The sequence below is a fragment of the Dermacentor albipictus genome, chromosome 9 (genome assembly GCF_038994185.2).
Source record: "Dermacentor albipictus isolate Rhodes 1998 colony chromosome 9, USDA_Dalb.pri_finalv2, whole genome shotgun sequence".
Classification (NCBI taxonomy): domain Eukaryota; kingdom Metazoa; phylum Arthropoda; class Arachnida; order Ixodida; family Ixodidae; genus Dermacentor; species Dermacentor albipictus.
In genome coordinates, this window is record NC_091829.1 from 54787805 (window position 1) to 54807482 (window position 19678).

The following is a 19678-nucleotide window of genomic DNA, read 5'->3' on the forward strand; positions in this document are numbered from 1 at the left end:
CATTAAACTTGGTAACGGGGGTCCTAATGAAGCTCAGAATACTCACTCCCCCCCTTAAGCAAGCTAGAGGGGCTGCCAACACAAAAGAACTTTGTTACGCCAAGGAAATTTTCCATACCATGTAGAAGAGAGCAAATTCATACGCGTTCGTAAAATTTTTCAGTTATGGTAGATAGCCAACGGTGATAGTTAATAATGTCAATGCCCGCCGTTCGTACTTGTGCTACACGTTTTATTAGGAAACTGGAACTGTCTTGGAGCCAACTCTGGTTTTCCCCTTAAAATAGATGCAAAACGCAGAAGCACTCTCACAAGACAACCTCCGAGCCAAATTGAATGACATTTGTTCCATTTAGGAGAAAGCTGAAGTCTATCGACTGTAGGAAGCAGATTGTTGATATAGAGCCTCATGGTTTTTGAAAAATAGACGAAAATCAGTAAGTCTCAAAGAGTTGAAGTACAGAGTTCACGAATCCAAAGTTCCTGCACCATGAACAGACATCACTGTTTTGTGAACTGCATCCGTTAGTTGCCTCTGAAGCAGACAAACGTGATAACGTAAGAATTTGCAGCGTCTCGCTGACTCTGCCTGGGATCACGTGGTGGCTCTATTGTTCGTATCATCCCCCTTAGCATGAAAAAGCTGTTCGCAACATTTAAAATTTCGCAAGTTGTAAGCTAATGAACTTCGAATGCTGAAAAATGTATATCATCCTGAAGTTCATATCACGCGTGATTGCGCCACCGAGATTCTACTGTGCCTAGATAGGAGGTCCTGTAGTGCAGCTCCCTTTCTTTACTCTCTCTCCTCTGTTCCCATTTCTTGCTCATCAGTGACTTTTGTGGTAAGCCCATTAAAGTTAATTTCCCGTCACAAATTTCAGCGTCAATCTTTTTTTCTCAATGTACAGCGTTTATCCTGGTCCAAGACTGATAGCATATTTAAACGAAAGAAAAGAAGAAAAAGAAAAAGGCAGTGAACACCCAGTGATAAACGTTAGCTGATGCGCAAAAAATATGCCAGTTTTTTCAAGTCTTAACAGCACGGATTGACAAATGCGGCGCCCAAGTGCACCCAAGGTACAACGGACAAGCGTTTCCACATTCCACCTTCGTCAGAATGCGGTTGCTGTGGCTAGGATCAAGCCCGCGGCCTAGAGCCCAGCAGTACAATGCAATAGCCACTGATGGTACCACCATAGAGAGAAAAAACAAAACAGAAAGAAAGTAGGTTACGAAGGAGACCATGGCTATACCTGTGGCTTGACATGCAGCTCCAAGTCGAACATGGACAGAGTGATCTGGCGCAGGTTGAACTGGCCCACGTTGGCGAGCCGCGAGGCAATCAGCGGGTCAGCCAAATCCTTGGGAAGTGGCTTGCCAGAAGCGTGGTGTTTGGACATGCGGCTCAGGCTCTCCAGGTCCCAGCACCAGTTCTCCAGCATCTGGGATGGGCACTCTAGGAAGTCCCGCTCAACCGTCGTGCCCCTGCAAAGAAGCCGCAGCGTAGTCCAGTGACGCTCCAGAGAAACAGGTTACAGTTCAATGACTGACCAGTGGAGACAAGTAGAAACTAAGGACCGGGACGTCACTTGCGGAGATGCTTGACCCTCTTGCTTCCCCTGACATCTGCCTGCTTTCTCCGCATGGCTCTCGCATCTCCTACTATTCGGCTTTCCCGCTTAACGCACACACAATGACGGGAGGCGGTGTTGTATTTGCACAGCTACAACAAGTGATAGGCACATGCACGTTTAAGCTGGCTGGCCGCTGCCAAATTATGGCACACCATTGAATTTACCACATTGTCAGCTTTGGTGCTCACAGCATGGTTACAGCCTGGTTGGCTCAAAATGCTATCATAATGTAGAAACTCAACATACGGTGGAATTCGAGAGTGTCCAAAATAGTAGCACACCTACTTCATCCTGGCGAATCAAAATTCGGGGAAAAAATAAAAACGTAAATAAAATTTGCACATGCGTCGGTGGTAAGTGTTTTAGACATGGCAAATAGCAGTCTTATCCTCTCCCTCCCTGCCACAACAGTACATGGATCTCTGCAATATGCTCTCATCGAAATGTGGTAGCCGGGAGTCAAATCCACGACCTTGCACCCAGCACTAAACGTCTCACCGAATGAGTCGCCACAGCCAACTGAAACTGTGGTTTTAGTTGTTATGACTGCAATATCTGGTTTTTCAAGCACACTTCCGTGTCAGATAGAGACAGAGAAAAATAGGAGTAGAAAAAAGAGACCGGGAAGCATACTCTAGACGTTCCTAGAACAAAGTGTAAGCAGACGAAGAAGACAGTGATGGGTGGAAGTCGTGACAAGCACGGTGTTACGAAGAATCAATTGCTGCACTCACTCAAACATGACTAGCTCGGCCTTGCTGCAAACGTGATGCATGGTGTGGCCAAACTCGTGGAAGAAAGTTTCCACCTGGGCGAGAGGAAGACCGAGTGAGACAGCGCAGAGATCAGCACCGCAAATGGAATGCTGATAGTCTGGACTGATAACAGGCAGTGCAGAGCATTTAGTGCAGGCTTGCACGTAGCAAAAGTAGTCGTGTACACCCATCTGTCAACGTCACGCGGACGTCACTGGCATGCAACTCCGTGCAGACTGTTGTCAGTAAATGCTCCTACTATAAGAATCCATAATTTCCTGAATTAGAATTTCCTGTCGATGAGAAGAAAAAAATTTCTGCAAAGAGAGACAAAAGCCTGTCACGATTACCGCAAGATGCCACTAGAAACAATAGCCTATTTGTCTTTTCATGGCCCATTCGTGTGCCCATTCTATTAGAGTGCCCTAACAGTGCCGCTGGTCATGTGAGGTCAAGGTCATGTGAAGCCTCTTTCACAATGCCATTTTTCGCTCCGTCCAATCACCACAACCAATAAGCAAACTTCTGAGTACTGCTGGCTTCCGAGGAGAACTCCCACCTCCTCCCTTACTCTCACACGCCCGTTGATAGTAAGCACAACAGAAATGTATGTGTATTTTCTTGACTTGAAGAACACAAATGTTTACAGTAGTGCAGATGCACAATAATTTATATTGCAATAGAAGTATTTTCACCAGCTGACAGAATTCTTATTTGCAATGTTTGCTAAGCAACTAGAAAGCCAAATTGATTTGGTTTTGAGGACCAAAGTTTCAGTTGTTAAGCACAAACACATGTGCTGGCCAGCCTTACTGCCATCATCGGCTGCTTGAATGCTGCTTTGTTGCTTCGTCGGCATATATTTTTTTCCACGACAGTGATAGAACAGCTCCTGGCTGTGTGAATGACTGCAACTGAGCATTACTGCTACCACAAAAGAGTTCCATTGACAAAAATGAAGCCATGGCCACGATAATGTAATGATTCTGCTCGAATGATATTCCTTCTTGCACCCTGCGAGTTGTTTGAGCAATGCTGCGCCAACCTTATCACTGTGATCACCTAGCCATGAACAGTGAATGATAAAAGAGGAATAGAATTGAACGAAAAAAATCTGTTGTGTTATGCTGTCCCTGATAATCACTACAAGACACAATTTTTTTTTTACATTCGCCTTTAAAGATCTAGAAACGATAAATAAAGGGAAATGAAAATGGGTGAAAAAGCAACTGGCCACAGGTGGGATACGAACCCAGGCCTTCATATGCTCTTACTAATTGAGCTACTGCAATGCTGTTTTCTCATCCACTTTCTTACGTATCTGTGCCTACATACTAGGTTTAAACCCTGAGAGTCTTAGCGAGCGCCACCGTTCACAGATTTGGCAGCAAAAGTAGAACATTTTTTCTGCCACCAGGGATTACATGATACGTCTCTATGTCTCATATAGTCTCTATGGGACTCATTGGATAAACTATACATCTTCAATTAAAAAATAAATTAATTCACTTTGTGCTTTCCTTGGCATCATTATAGTGTCACATTGTAGCGACGGTGAAGAAAACAGTAGCAAAACTGTCAACCAGCAAACTAACTTTTTATTGAGCGAACCTGTGCCTAACAAAAGTAAGTGACAGTCGAAGCATAACAATAGTGGCGAGCACAGTCGGCGATCGGCGAAATCTGATCTGTGGGTCAAGCGCGTTGGCTTCTATACATGACTCGTCGAATATTCCAGTGGTGCACGCATACCTGTTTACGTACCTTGCAGAAAGTACTAACCAATTCATGTCACGCCGCATACAATCTGATCACACAAAGTTCAGTGAGAACATACATAACAGATAGAATCAACAATAATATTCGAGTAAGTTCCAAATCATGCAGGTGCGTCTTGAGCTGAGTGATAAACTAAAAAAAAGAGGATAAAAAGAGGCAGCTTTAGCTCGGGTGCTCCTATCTAAATACACGTAAAAGGAGAATTCATTTTTCTCGGCAACCACTGCACCAAATTTGACGAGGTTTGTTGCATTTAAAAGAAAAACTTAAAATCTAGAGACTGCTGGTTTCGAATTTTTGAGTTAGGTTGTTAATTTTTTATTAAATATTAGCAAAGATCAAAAATTTTCAAACACAAAGCTATACAGTTTACAACTCAGTAACACAACAACGAAAAAATGCTAACACAATTCTGTGAATTGCATCTAATAGTACACCTAGTGCGGACGAAATTGATATGTTACACATGAATATCAAAAAATTTAGTAGTAATATGAAAATGCAGCTTTTGCAAAACCCTTGTAACCAACATAACAAATTCAGGTAAGATGTAAAATGACACATTGAATTTGTCCACTTTGAATGATCCAATGGATGCCGTTTGCTGAACCGCGATATCTGTTCTTGATGCAGAGCTATGAATTTGTAAACTTCGTGCTTCTATTTTTTTCATATGGTCGAATAATTGAAAATCTTTTTAACAAAATTCAAGACCTAAATAGAAATTCCGCTTCCAACAGTCACTAGAATTTAACTTTCTCTCTCAAATGAAATAAATTTCATTAGAATCGGTCCAGAGGTTATCTCAGGAAAACGTTTTTGCATATTACATGTATCTGAATAGGTTGCGCCGGAGTTGGGCTTCAGCTAAAGCTTCCTCTTAAGCTGATAGTGGGTGAAATGCCGTGCTTGGTGAAAGGGTCGATAAGTACACGTGTCAATTTGTTGGCTCCGTTTGACAGAGCTTTAATTAAAGATGCCTTTCAGGAACTCTGTGTCACTGCCAGAGCACTCTGAAACGTCGATGCAAATAGGGTGCTAGTCTAGTTCTCATCTTACTTGTGCACTTTTTTGATGAGAGGTGCGAAATTTGCCATGTCTGACAACTACCCACGTCAGAGTGTGTCAGCAGAGATGGCTTGTCCGCTGTGGGTTTTGGAAAGTTGCAGATGACGGCCACGACCGGAAGCTGTCTGGAGCCATCCTGCTTGAGACAGCCTGCCTACAAAAAAAGTGCCCCAATAGTTAGGAAACAAAGCCAAGCCGCAGAGTCACCAAGCCCACACAGCCGAATCTTGACAGTGAACATGGATATAATGAATTATCAAATATAATGAGGTAACCCTAAATTCTTTTTCAGCGATATCAAAACATAACAAATGTATGCTTGTAATGAATATTGAATGTAACAATGATATATTCAATGATTTTCAATGGATAACAATGGTATGGTCATAAAATTTTAGTTTAATCAACTCCTGAGGAGATGTCGCCACCAGTCTGTGGGAGTTTCACGCTCACAAATCATATTGGGCACGGCCAGACGAGTGTACTCGGACGCCGCACCCAGAGAATTAATGCTCCTTCTCTGCTCACCTGCAGTGGCATGTTGCAGAAGTGGCTGTACTTGCCCTCCCGTGGGAACAGGTCCATGAAGAAGTAGCCAAGCAGCTCCTTGGTCTCGCTGTCGGTCACCTTAAACTGTCGCAGAGGAGAAAAGGGGGCAACATCAAATAAGAACACACGCTGGATGGTGTACGTAGAGGCCCCGCACACTTGTACAATCCTTGCATCCGGCCTTGCACGACAAACTCGCGTGACATTTCAAGGGTGCTTCAACTAGTTAGCCAGAATGTAGCGATTTGAACACGTGATGAAGACCAGAGTAAACATTTTTAAAAAAAGCAATACAGTCGAGCACCTCTACAACGAATGCCTCAACAACTAAATGACCTTGACGTAGTAGTTCTGCGGAAACCCGCAAGGTGGAGAGAAGTAATGAATAAAGGGAAAATGAGACATCCACCTGTTCGTAGCAATTGCTACAAAGGAAACCCATACGGGTTCCTCGAAAGAAAAGCCTCATAGTTGAAGAAAAATTCGTCCTGGTCTGGGACTCGAACCCGGGACCACCGCCTTTCCGGGGCAGCCGCTCTACCATCTGAGCTAACCAGGCGGCTAGCAGATGGCAGGGCGAAGTCGAATTTGTCGACAACACGAAGCAAAGGCAAGAGTTTGACGTAGTAGTTCTGCGGAAACCCGCAAGGTGGAGAGAAGTAATGAAAAAAGGGAAAATGAGACATCCACCTGTTCGTAGCAATTGCTACAAAGGAAACCCATACGGGTTCCTCGAAAGAAAAGCCTCATAGTTGAAGAAAAATTCGTCCTGGTCCGGGACTCGAACCCGGGACCACCGCCTTTCCGGGGCAGCCGCTCTACCATCTGAGCTAACCAGGCGGCTAGCAGATGGCAGGGCGAAGTCGAATTTGTCGACAACACGAAGCAAAGGCAAGAGTTTGACGTAGTAGTTCTGCGGAAACCCGCAAGGTGGAGAGAAGTAATGAATAAAGGGAAAATGAGACATCCACCTGTTCGTAGCAATTGCTACAAAGGAAACCCATACGGGTTCCTCGAAAGAAAAGCCTCATAGTTGAAGAAAAATTCGTCCTGGTCCGGGACTCGAACCCGGGACCACCGCCTTTCCGGGGCAGCCGCTCTACCATCTGAGCTAACCAGGCGGCTAGCAGATGGCAGGGCGAAGTCGAATTTGTCGACAACACGAAGCAAAGGCAAGAGTTTGACGTAGTAGTTCTGCGGAAACCCGCAAGGTGGAGAGAAGTAAGAGAAGTAGTTCTGCGGGTTTCCGCAGAACTACTACGTCAAACTCTTGCCTTTGCTTCGTGTTGTCGACAAATTCGACTTCGCCCTGCCATCTGCTAGCCGCCTGGTTAGCTCAGATGGTAGAGCGGCTGCCCCGGAAAGGCGGTGGTCCCGGGTTCGAGTCCCGGACCAGGACGAATTTTTCTTCAACTATGAGGCTTTTTTTTCGAGGAACCCGTATGGGTTTCCTTTGTAGCAATTGCTACGAACAGGTGGATGTCTCATTTTCCCTTTATTCATTACTTCTCTCCACCTTGCGGGTTTCCGCAGAACTACTACGTCAAACTCTTGCCTTTGCTTCGTGTTGTCGACAAATTCGACTTCGCCCTGCCATCTGCTAGCCGCCTGGTTAGCTCAGATGGTAGAGCGGCTGCCCCGGAAAGGCGGTGGTCCCGGGTTCGAGTCCCGGACCAGGACGAATTTTTCTTCAACTATGAGGCTTTTCTTTCGAGGAACCCGTATGGGTTTCCTTTGTAGCAATTGCTACGAACAGGTGGATGTCTCATTTTCCCTTTATTCATTAACTAAATGACCTGTATAACAGAGGAACAAGTCTGTTCCGGTTATATTGAAAGCTGGGCAATTATACGGGTCACCTTTACAACCACGTGGCCTGAATAATGAATGATTTCAGAGGCCCTAAGCACTTCATTGCAAAGGCATTCGACTGTATACTCCACTTAATATTTAGCAGGCAATGCTGCAAAAGTTACCAAGGTAGTGTGGTCAAGGAAGTCTCACTATGTGGGTGTCTACAGTACCATAGTTTCTGATCAGCGATGCTTTCTATGAAATACCTACTTCATACATTACAACTTGTCAACATAAGGTTACATCAAGTCATGTATTACTTGAGCCTTTCAGTACTTCTGGTACGTGACATGCATGCGTAGACAAGCGGTGCGCTGTGTGGCGGCTGGTTGCAGAAATGCATCTCAAATCTTCTGTGAAACTGAACGTTTAACAGCGAGGCAGGAACAAGAAGACGTGAGGACTAGCACTTGCCCTCGTGTCTTTTTGTTTATGTCTCGCTGTTAAATGTCCGTGCTTTCACACAAGATGTTTCAACACCAACTAGCCCAATAAGTTATGCTACTGAGTCACTCCAATCACTTGGCAGTAGATACTTGTACAATTCTGTGACATGAAAGTATGAGAGCTAATGTCAAATCAAATGACATGATCCATATGTACATATGTTTTCATATGCGACACAGAATTTGTTGGTTGTTAACATGAGCAGTGACAGCAGTTGCCTTCACAGTGCTATTTATAAAACGTACAAAACATAGATTAACACATAATCAGCTGCATGGTAACTTCATCGTGCCTGATGATTACAATGTGTCTGCTGCCTCTCTTTGCTGCTTTCAACTTTAGGAGACCAAACTTTGTATGTGTATGTGCATCATCCCAGCATAAATTTTTGTTGTAGAAGTAAGTGTAACAACAATAAGGAAAACAAGAAAGTTCACTGTTTTCCCCAGGAGTCAAGACTGATGTTGCAATAAAACGTGATAATTTCAGTGGATGCACGTGGGTTATCGGCATTAAAAGTGTGCAGTACTGTTCCGAGACTATGCCACCCGCGCTATGAAATAGGCAGTGGAGATGCTCATTGCTCAACGCAACAACCCTCCAGAAAAGTTGCTAGTCCCGGAAGAGGAAAACTGAACGCTTGCCGGCATTTTTCTCGTTTCTATTCCTACGTATTTCTTGATTCTAAATGCTGTATTCAGACGTGAGCTATGGTTATTGCTTGAAAATCTTCCTAGGGCAGGCCAAAATTAGATGCTTTTGACGGGAGATCACTCGTGTTCATTGCATTCGCTGTCCTCTAAGCTCCGCTGAGACAGACGCTGCCACCGAAGGGATCGCTATTGGAATTACCATAAGGGTCAGGTGCGTGCATGCAGACTGGTCAAGTTCAAATTATCCAGCAAAGGCCAATTTTAGGATCAAAATAAAGAAACTTGGGGCCTGCAGGAATGCATGAATACTCATTGGGACCTTTGGTCAAGATCGAGTTAACCAGACTTGAATTAACGGAAGTCGACTGTACATGTATTAGAATCAGCAGCACCAGCGTAGGCTCCAAGTTAAACCTCCAAACACATGTGCCAAACACAGTACAAAATAGACCAGCTGCATTCACTTACCAGGCGAGCCTCAGGATGCCAGAGGGCCGGCTTCTCAATCTCTTCGAACTTCAGGCTCAGCAACAGCTGCGCATAGAAGGGAGACACAATGCGTTGCTTTCTCTTTCTTCAGCCATGCCTCCACAGCTGCAATTTGAACGCGCTGAAGGACACTTTCTCATACAAATAAAGGCAGAGTGCAAATGAGCCCATTTCATCAGAGCTTTCACACTACGATCATCAACACAGTACCAACTAAACTTATCAGAGCACTTGTGCTACAGCACTTATTGCGTGAATCAGTCCTAATCAGGCAATACAAATTGCACACACAATCTCTGTACGACATTTCGTGAGCAAGTAGGTACACCCAGTGCTGCAATTTATGCACACAGAAAGAAGATTGGTGACATTAATGATTACCAATATTTGTAATAACCACTTGCAGAGACAGCGCTTGAGATAATCAACTCTGAGCAATGGAGTATGCAAACAATCAATCACAGAAACACATTCAGGCTTCGAAGGGAACACAAGAAGCCTAGTGGTCATTCACATGAAACAACAAGTGTACAGTGGAATCTCTATGATACGAATCTCACGGAGTCACGAAAAATACTCGTATTAGCCGAAATTCGTATCATTGAAACACTTAAAAGTAGCTAAATCAAAGAGTCAGAGGTGAACTCACTCAGACACACGTACGTAAAAAGGATTTATTTCTTGTAGAAAATTCTCTAATGTCCTCTGCCTCTTTTTCTTTGTCAGGTCAATTAGCAGACTTTGTTCAAATCCATAAAAACGCGTGCACGTGTCGTCGTTGATTTCGTTCGCGCACGCCTCAGAACTTAGCGCGCATGCAGCGTTTCAGCCACCGGTGGTGGGTCCTTCGCCATCGCCCACGTCTAACACAAAGAACACGGCCCGAAGCACAGCTGCCACTCCGTCCAATGGCACGCGGAAAATGAAGAAAAGCACAAAAGCAACACAAGTGCCACCGCTTCAAACTCTTCGCGCCCAGTCGCGGCCTCCGCGCTGTCCAGCGCCGCCATAGAGTTTCTAAATAAATACCTAGAGGGAAATGTGGCTCTAGTGTCTATGGGGGTTCTCATGAGCGCTGCCTCAACCTACATGGGAATGATGGGAAGTACAGGCTTCGGATTGACATCGATCTTTAGACTAGTGGCGTTTGCTTGCGGCGCAGTAAACAAAGCTATACTCAACTATTATCGCGTGAAATCTAATTTTATTTCTGTAGTATGTTATATAATGCACAAGACGCTACGTAAACTTTGTATGACTTTAAGATGGAAGCATGGTTTACTATGGTTTGTCACCAGGATACACCAGGGTATGCATACTTGTGCGATTCTGTTCCCGATTTAACTCCCCAAAATAATAATTTATTTATTTTTGCAACAGCAATAACAACCGTGCATGTACTTATATAAAAATGCTCATCAAGTATTTATGGAAATAAAAATGTTGTATTGTGAGAAAGTGTTGCGCCCTTGAGTGGAATGCTACAAGTGTCGTCTGCTACGACGCCTGCTCGCTGCAAACGCGAGTCTTTTCTCGCAGACGACAGGCACTTGCTAACTCTCTCTCGCTCTTTCGAAAGGCTGCGTCGGCTGTCACGATTGCTGAACGCCTTCACATACTTTTAAGCACATCTGCTGCACTGCTAGCTAGGACGCTAGTGGCCTCCTATGAGTATGCTTCATCGTATTTTATATTGACGTACCTCTTGCGAAGCGTTATGGCGTGGCTTTGCACTTACGCATTTTGCGACACTAGACTAAAGCCAGGAAGCAGCAACCTTTCCTACCACAAGTAAGTTTGTGTTCTCAAAGACCTAAAACACGCATTTCAATGAGCCCATAAACGAGCAATGCATAATGAAGTCCTCAATAAAATTTGATTGTCAAGCCACTAGAAGTACAACTGTATATGTCTTGTATCAGTAGTGCCTTCTTTTTCCTATTCTAAAGCTTCATAAAGCACGTAACGGTACAGTGCCAACCTAACACACTTAACAAACAAAGGTCCAAACGATCAAAACATGTTCTTTCAACGTTTACGATGCCTCCGCTTTCTTGTCAGGGCTTCGACGCCACATCGCGACACAAGCATCGTCCCGGTCACTGGCCCAACGCGCTATTGCCACTCCGAGCAACAGAACAAAGGCAGAGAGCTTTGCGTTGCACTGTCCCACTGCAGGTTATAGCAATTGCGCTTGGAGCGAAACCAAAACTGCCAAAAAAATACTTGTAGACTAGTTTGCCAGTCAATAGAATGCCAATCCAAAGCCTGTACTTCCCATCATTCCCATGATGGTTGAACGATCGCAGCGCCAGATTTGCCTCTAGGTATACTAATATGAAACTCTATGGGCGCCGCGTCCGCGCGGGAGAAATCACGTAACTGCGCGCTGTTCTCTTTCACTGCCCTCGGTGGGGCTCATGCTCGCGGTCGCGTCCATCCGTGCGCTGGAATTGTGCCAACTGTGGTCTCTCCTCCGCGCAGCGGCGCGACCTCCTCCCCTCCTTAGCAACCGGCGCGACGGTCAGGGGCGCAGCTGCGCATAGCAACCGCGACGTCACACAGTAGCGGTAGAACGGGCGCGCGCGTGTCGGCAGTGGCACCGCCGCTCCTTCGCCAGCCGTTTCGTTGCAGTCGAGTGAGAGGCCCGTGTTGCGCGCCATGCGGTTCGGGGAAGCGCCAGCGGACGCCGGATTGCCCCAATACCAAACGCCAGAAGAACAAGGAGCGAATGCGCATGCCACGAATGAACCTGTCACCAGATGCGAAAGCAAGGGAGGCAGAAAAGAAACGCCAACAGCGACTGATTAGATCGCCGGGTACCAAAGGCAGGGAAGCAGAACGAAAGCGGCAGCAGCGACAGGCGATATCGCCGAACACCAAAGCGAATGAATTGGAGCGCAGACGGCAGCAGCGTCTGGCTTTCGCCAAGCACACTTTCAAATTTCCAATGTCTTCGGTAATTTTCGTATCAACCAACGCGGGTCGAAGATTGATTCGTAACAACCATTCTCTAACACGTTGCAAAGTAATGGGGCTCGGCCGGGACCAAATTCGTATCAGCCGTGATCGTATCATCGAGATTCCACTGTATATGTCATATCATAAGAAGCCAACAAACACTGACACCAAGGACAACATAGGAGAAATTACATGTGCTTAATTAATGAAATAAAGAAACGACAAATTTGTGGAATTCTTTTCGCGAAGGTTATGGGATCGTTCCCCAGCTGTGGCAAGTTGTTTCTTCGACCACTTTCATTTCCAACAATTTATGGTTTCTTTGTTTATATAATTAAGCCCAAGAAATTTCCCCTATGTTGTCCTTGGTGTCAGTGTTTGTTGGCTTCTTATGATATGACTAATAAAAATTGGGCCCCTTGGTTAACTCGCTTTCTTCTCATTTAATAGGTGTATATGGCAGTGTATATGTTGGCAATTCAAAACCATAGACGGTGCATGGGCATGGTATGTGCTAGCAGGATCTCGCAAGCTGGCGTTGCAGAACAAAAGGGGTCTTTCTAACTTTCTTTTAAATGAGCCAGAGTTTTGCACAGAGCAAGCGTAAAGTGCTGAAACGAAAGGGTGACCTTCATGATACCACGCTTAAAAATAAAATTGAAAAAATAAACAGAAGGTGACTAAAGAAGTACATGGGGTATAGAAATGCCATGCGCCGGCTGCTATACCGACCTCGTATATGCCGAACAGGCCCTTCATGACGACCTCCAAGGGAAAGTACGGCCGCAACTTCTCCTGGTCCACCTTGTAGTGGCGCTCCTCCACCAAATTCTTGTAGAAGGCCACGTCCCAGGCGTGCAGCTCGCCATCGAAGGGGATCCCATGTCGCTTGCACTGACGAGAAAAGGGGGAGGGTAGAAGGAAAGAGGAGGAGAACTCGGGACGTGTTTAAACTAATTGCTTAAACTGACCCGTCCTGTTCACTGAACACATCACTACTGCTACTGTGACAACATTTTTTTTTGCTACATAGTATCATGCAGAAGCTAATGTCATTAGTGTAATGTGCTGGTTCCACTCCACTCTACCGCCAAACACAACTGCGAAAGAGCGGGCTATGGAAGTGCTAGCTTAGAAGGAGCTGGCCGTCAGCCTGGACAGTGGCCATGATAGGCCACGCACAACCTTTGCCTGCTGCCATGGTTCCACAACATGGCAAATAAATGGCAATGGGAATGCACCCACACTGGTCGCTTACAGCGGCGAGTAAACTCAAACTTTACACGAACAAGTGTACCACCAGTCACGTTCATGACACTATGTGGCAGCCAACGAATGACAGTAGTGACATGACACTTATTACTTTAACATAAATAAATTAAATAAAATTTAAAGAAGACACCATGCGTAGCATGCTAATTTACTATAATATACTTCCTTTAACAAAGAAGTCTTGGTTTGGTAGATACATCGCAATGTTGTACTACAGTGGCTCGCTCAGTTCTTGCAATCGCTGCGGCTGCCACAACGCAAGCTCAGCGACAAAAACTGTGCGTACTTGTTCTTGGTCATCTTTTTTTTTAAACATTATCATAATTAGCCTTATCATTACAGAATGTTAGAAAACTCTCCTGTGTGTCATGACATCATGGTGATATCGATAACATCAGGTCTGGCACTTTGAGACTAACTTTACCGTCAAACTAAGACATTTTCTGCTTCCCAACCTTCGAGTCATCCTTTTATGTGTGAGCGGCGCGTAGTGAAGACTACATCAACAATGTACTCCTTTAAATGCGAAATGCGACCACATGCTGGTAACAATAAACCTTCGCTTGTGACAAAGACGTAACCCTCGTGCAGTTTGCAAACGACCCACCTCCTCTTCCTTCAGTTCAAGCAGCACCTTCTTCTCCTTTGCCCACAGGGGCTGCAGCTTGTCAGCCAGTTCGGTGAGGAAGCGCCGCACGTTGGCAGACGAGCGCGCCATCAGCAACTCTGTGATGTAGTCAGAGTGCGTCGGGTAGCCCAGAAGCTGTGCTTTCTGCAATGACACATGGAAGAAGTCAAGGATGGTGAGGATAAAACGCTGTCTTGCCTTGCCAGCTAAGTCGAGGGTCAACTGGGGATTTGCACAGACAGCAAAAACAGCGATTTCGCTTGCTCCCTTGGAATTATAACCAAATAATTACTGACCGGCGTCCGCATTTCTTGGGTTATGTAACTTGACAACTGACACAGGAAAGACGGATTAAGGGCCGTTATCAACTGAACTTTCATTTTAGAGATTCGTACATTTGCTGTACCGTGCTCATAATGACATATGGGTATATTGGCATACGCATATATTGACAATATAATGGAATGACAACCAAATCATGACAATCCAAAACGGTCATCTCGGTTGAGTACAATGTGATGGAACTCACTGACACACTGTACCCTACTTACCATGAAATACGCCTTCAATAGCTCAGACTACAACATTCTAACTTCTGGTTAAATAAGGGTTCGGTTAAGAATAGCACTTGCTCTATCTATTTTTCTCTATGCCAGTTGCCATGATGACACGTTCATCATGACATGAACATCCATGTGATACACCAACTAGCCCAACAAAACTTTCCCGCAACTATATGGTGGGTTATGGCTACGACTAAGCTATGGCTGGCAACTTCTGAATTCTTACATTTAGCAAGGTCAGCCCAGTAAGAAACTCCTCCAGGCCATGAATATATCAATATCACTTGCAAGAAATAACATTACAGTCTAATGACATTTATGAGATGTTATGATGGGGCATTATACATCATCAAGTAAGCACAGCATTCAGAATCACAGGAAGCTTCATTTGCATTTAAAAAACAAAAACCTTCACTTTATCTTCTAATATTCAACTTTGCACCACAGAATTATTGAAATAGAGCTTTGAAGGAACATCTTAGAAGTTTATATTGATTTAGTGTTGCTCCTTAGGGGCTCTTTAATATGCATGTAAATGTAAGTACTCAATCAACATAGATATTGCATTCCACTCCCGTCAGGATGCGTCAGGACACTTAATCCAAACAATCTGCCCAAGCTGTGAAATTTAAAATGAGTAAAAGTTCCGCTGACACAACTGTGGGAGGGGGGCGGGGTTGTAGGCACGCATTACTTTAAGGCTTGCCTCGAACAGACGCCTTTTGTGGAATGCACATGCATTTTATTAAGGATGCTTTAGCTCTAGACGCCAGCAGCAGCACCAGCAAACTTGGAACAGCCAAGATTAAAAAACGGCCAGTTGTTTTTTATATCACAGCGACTCGGCGACACTGCTGCTGCTGATTTCGCCCGCTTCTGGAACAAGGCTGTATGAACTTGCTTGAAGCAAGTGCTATCCCTCTTGCACCCTTTCACCAACAAAGAACTTCCAATAGCATGGTTCAGAGACTGATCAGTGAAGCTTTTTCATGAACAGCATTTCCGGTAAGTCTTGACACAACATTCACAAAATCGTAAATGACCCTGAATCCGTAAAGCTTATGGAAAATTAGGGAGACTTCAAAGGTACGCATCTCTTGTGGCTTATTATCAACAAACGCAGGTTGCAGGGGGAAAAGATTGAACGCACTGGAAGCAAGGCGCATTAGGCTAAGGCCCCCGAACCAAAAAAAATATCCAGCGCCCTTAACAGCAGAAGCAAAAAAAAAAAAAAACCGCTTTAAAGGCTAACTGAAAAGAAATTTACCTGTGGCCAATAAATAAGTACTATGTGTGATTGAAGCAATCTTGGCAAAAACTGCAGGGCCAGGTAACTCTTTAATTGTCTCATTACCAGCCAGTAAATAGCACCTAAGCAGATGACATTTCGCCAAACATGCATCCAGCACGTTACCCCGGAGATTCTCGGTGCACCGCAGGCACCGCCTGACCTCGGAGGTCGTGCCGAGGAACTGTGCTGTTTCTCAACGTTTTGAGTTCTTCATAATTTCCGATGAGCAGTAATGACAGCATTTTTTTGCTAGCTTTTCGCTATGCGTCCACATAGCCTTTGTAACTTATGTTCTAACTTACTTTATTTTTGCTTGTTTGCTGTAACCAGTCCCCTTTGTAATGCCTTTGGCTCTGAGAGCTATTAAGCTAATAAATATTACAAATGTAAATGTTCCCATGGATAATTTGCCCCATCTACACTATTTGAAATTAGCCTTCTTACATGGTCCGAAATTTCATTGCAATGAGCCTTTAAGGTGTGTCAAGGTTAAATAGAACAGTTACTGGATGTTACGGTAAAACAAAAAAGAACTACAGCTGTAATTACATACCTTGTGTCTCAGAAAAATGGCCTTCTCAAGTAGCGGTATGTTATCAGCTACACACCTGGAAACACAATTAACACAAGTGTACGTGTTAGGCATTATCTTCTTTTTCAACACGATTAATCCCCCGAGCACATGTCAACTCAATGACTGTCCAACTTCACAATGTAGAGGGTAAAGATATGGTCACCAAGTTACAAGTTTTCTCCACAGTTATTCATGAGCTAAGATTTTGTGACTATCAACTTTCATAATCTGCACAATCAAGGGCACTTGAGGTAAATGCAATCCCCGCGAAACTCCTCGTGGAAGGTACTGCCAAAGAGAATTCTTTAAATATGTCTACTGGAGCCCCGTACTGGCTGAAGGCTTGATGCAACATAATGGGAATCAGCGAACCACAGTAATACCCCAGTCACACAAGCATGACAAAGGTCCTTTGAAGTTAAGGAGCATTGAGATTTGAAAGGCACATTAGTTCAAGGGATATGTGTTGGTGCTACATGGTCTCCACATAATCTCCGTTGAAGCTTTTAGCAGAAATGGCAACGTATCCTTAGCGTTGCCATCGCTTCGAAAGTAATAAAAAAATATGGCCCAAATGTATCTTATAATAAATTTGTCATATTGTTTTCAGCAATATTTATTTTTCCTAATACATAGAGACACCAAAACGAAATGCACGCGTTCAAAACGAAACGCTCAAGAGTGGTTTGTCTCGGTGCCACGGCAAAAGGCAGCCCTAAAAGCCACCTGACTAGGCCTTTGACACCAGACAGCACGCACAGTATACAACATGAGCGCAACATGCTTCAAAACACACTGCAAAATATCAAAAATATACAAATTAAAATGCACGTACAGAGTATCAAACACGATAAAGCAATATAAGGAAGAATAACAGAATTAGTCACCGAGACATTCATCATCAACATGACACATAACTATTAAGGCCAATGGACTACAATTGGATTGAAGAGAACAAAACAAATGTGCGCCAAATTTACAACTGTTGGATGAAATACATTTTAGTTAGTTTTCTGAAAGCAAGTGAAGAGGGAGAACTCACCATTGTACCTAAAAACGATGGATAACAATTAAGAAGGTTCTGAATTTGCCATATTAATAATTGCATACTGTATCTAGTTCTCGTTGTAATCTTCATGAAGTTTTTGTTTCTGAAATAATATGGTGTTTCCGTATTTGTATATGTATGGAAGAACAGCTCACGATTTGCTTTTAATTTGAGAAAAATCTATTCCAACGAACGCTGTTTATACAACATTTCTATATGAAGTATCCAGTTCTCAGCAAAGTATGGGGATGTATGATCACGACTAGATATATTTTGAATGAATCGTATACTTTTCTTCTGCATTATGTATAATAATTATGCGGTTTTACGTGCCAAAACCACTTTCTGATTATGAGGCACGCCGTAGTGGAGGACTCCGGAAATTTCGACCACCTGGGGTTCTTTAACGTGCAACTAAATCTATGTACGCGGGTGTTTTCGCATTTCGCCCCCATCGAAATGCGGCTGCCGAGGCCGGGATTCGATCCCGCGACCTCGTGCTCAGCAGCCCAACACCATAGCCACTGAGCAACCACGGCGGGTCATTATGTATAGTCGTTTCAAATTATACTTTATGTAACCCCCCAAACTAGTAGGCAATATTGTACACGAGAATGTACTGTACTAAAATAAAGTTGTTGTTTTAATCTTATTGGCAACAACGTCCGAAATCTATTTAGCATTGCAATTGATTTAGCAACGATACGTTTTATAAAATTAATGTGACTTGTCCATAGAAGATTTTCAGGAAATAGTACCCCTAAAAACTTGTATTCTGAAGTCTGCTCTAATGGACATGATTTAAACGTTATGGAGCTATCAAGGTGAACTGGTTTATTAATAGATGAGAAGATAATGTATTTGGTTTTTCTAACATTCAATAAGAGTTTGTTTGCATCTAACCAGCAGGACAAATCTTGAAGCCATAAATTAATAGTACGTGTGAGAGAGGAAAGGTTATCAGATGTGAAAAAAACATTTGTATCATCTGCGCAGAAGACAATGTCTGTGGTCAGGGGGATGTTGACAATGTTGTTTAAATACAGCAAGAATATTGTTGGTGCTAATATAGATCCTTGCAGAACTCCATGATTTATGAATTCAGTATCCGACTGCACATTGCTAATTACAACGAACTGAGTACGGTTAGTCACGTAACTACGCAGTAACTCGAGTAGAAGTCATCTCATCCACAATACAGTAACTTTGCAAACAGTATGGGATGTTTAATAGAATCGAAGGCTTTGTTAAAATCTAAAAAAATACTTATTGTGTACAGTTGATTTTCTATATTAGTTACAATTTTTGCTCTGATGTTTAAGAATGCTGGCTCAGTCAATTTGCCTTGCTAAAATCCATACTGGTATTCGGATATTAGGTTGTGCTTACAGAAATGCTGAGAAATTCGAGGATTTATAACGTTCTCTGCTATGTTGGAAAATAGCGGAAGTACTGATATTGGTCTGTAGTTAGAAATACAGCCAAGAGGACCACCTTTACGCAGAATTGAAATGCCAGCAACTTTCATTTTATCCGGAAATATTCCTGTCAACAAAATAGTATTCATTAAGCGGCAAACTACGATGGATAGCAAATCTGAGACCACTTTAATTGGGGCTGCTTTAATGCCATCGAAACCACATGAAACATTACTTTTAAGGCTGTTAATTATACCAGCAATTTCAACTTGGGTAACCGGGTAAAGAAATAAAGGTTGTGACAAACTGTGTTCTATATATGTTTCAAAATTCTCACAGATGGTCCCTTCCGACGCTCCAAAAGTCAAAAAGTGGTGGTTAAACTCATTAGCGAGAGCCTTACCAGTTAATCTCTGCCCATTTATCTTTGTATGTAATGATTCCATTCCAATTCTTTTTCTTTTCATGCTTTGTCAGTGCTGTGAGCGGAGAACTGCCTATGTTATCACCACACTTGACCTGCTGGGAGTGGTGGGTGATAAGAAAGTCACAAAATAGATCAAAAGGAATCGTCTATCATATCGGCCCTGTTTGCAGGGCTGATATCCAATCGAAGGCGCTGCCCCTCTCAGCACAATCAAGGACAAGTGTTGAGGTAAAGCAAGTTATCATGTTGCATACACATAGACCAA

General features: G+C 43.7%; 1 protein-coding gene across 1 annotated transcript in view; it reads right to left on the minus strand.

Moving 5' to 3' along the window:
- LOC139049914 (thimet oligopeptidase-like) overlaps nt 1–19678 on the minus strand; it is a 44259-nt gene that overhangs the window by 9853 nt on the left and 14728 nt on the right. Inside the window, exons 6-13 of the mRNA XM_070525788.1 lie at nt 16500–16554; nt 14072–14236; nt 12925–13086; nt 9211–9276; nt 5768–5872; nt 5286–5393; nt 2372–2445; nt 1257–1488 (exon numbers count right to left, since the gene is read on the minus strand). Of these exons, the coding sequence (XP_070381889.1) occupies nt 1257–1488; nt 2372–2445; nt 5286–5393; nt 5768–5872; nt 9211–9276; nt 12925–13086; nt 14072–14236; nt 16500–16554 (967 nt within the window). The remainder of the gene's footprint in view (nt 1–1256; nt 1489–2371; nt 2446–5285; nt 5394–5767; nt 5873–9210; nt 9277–12924; nt 13087–14071; nt 14237–16499; nt 16555–19678) is intronic.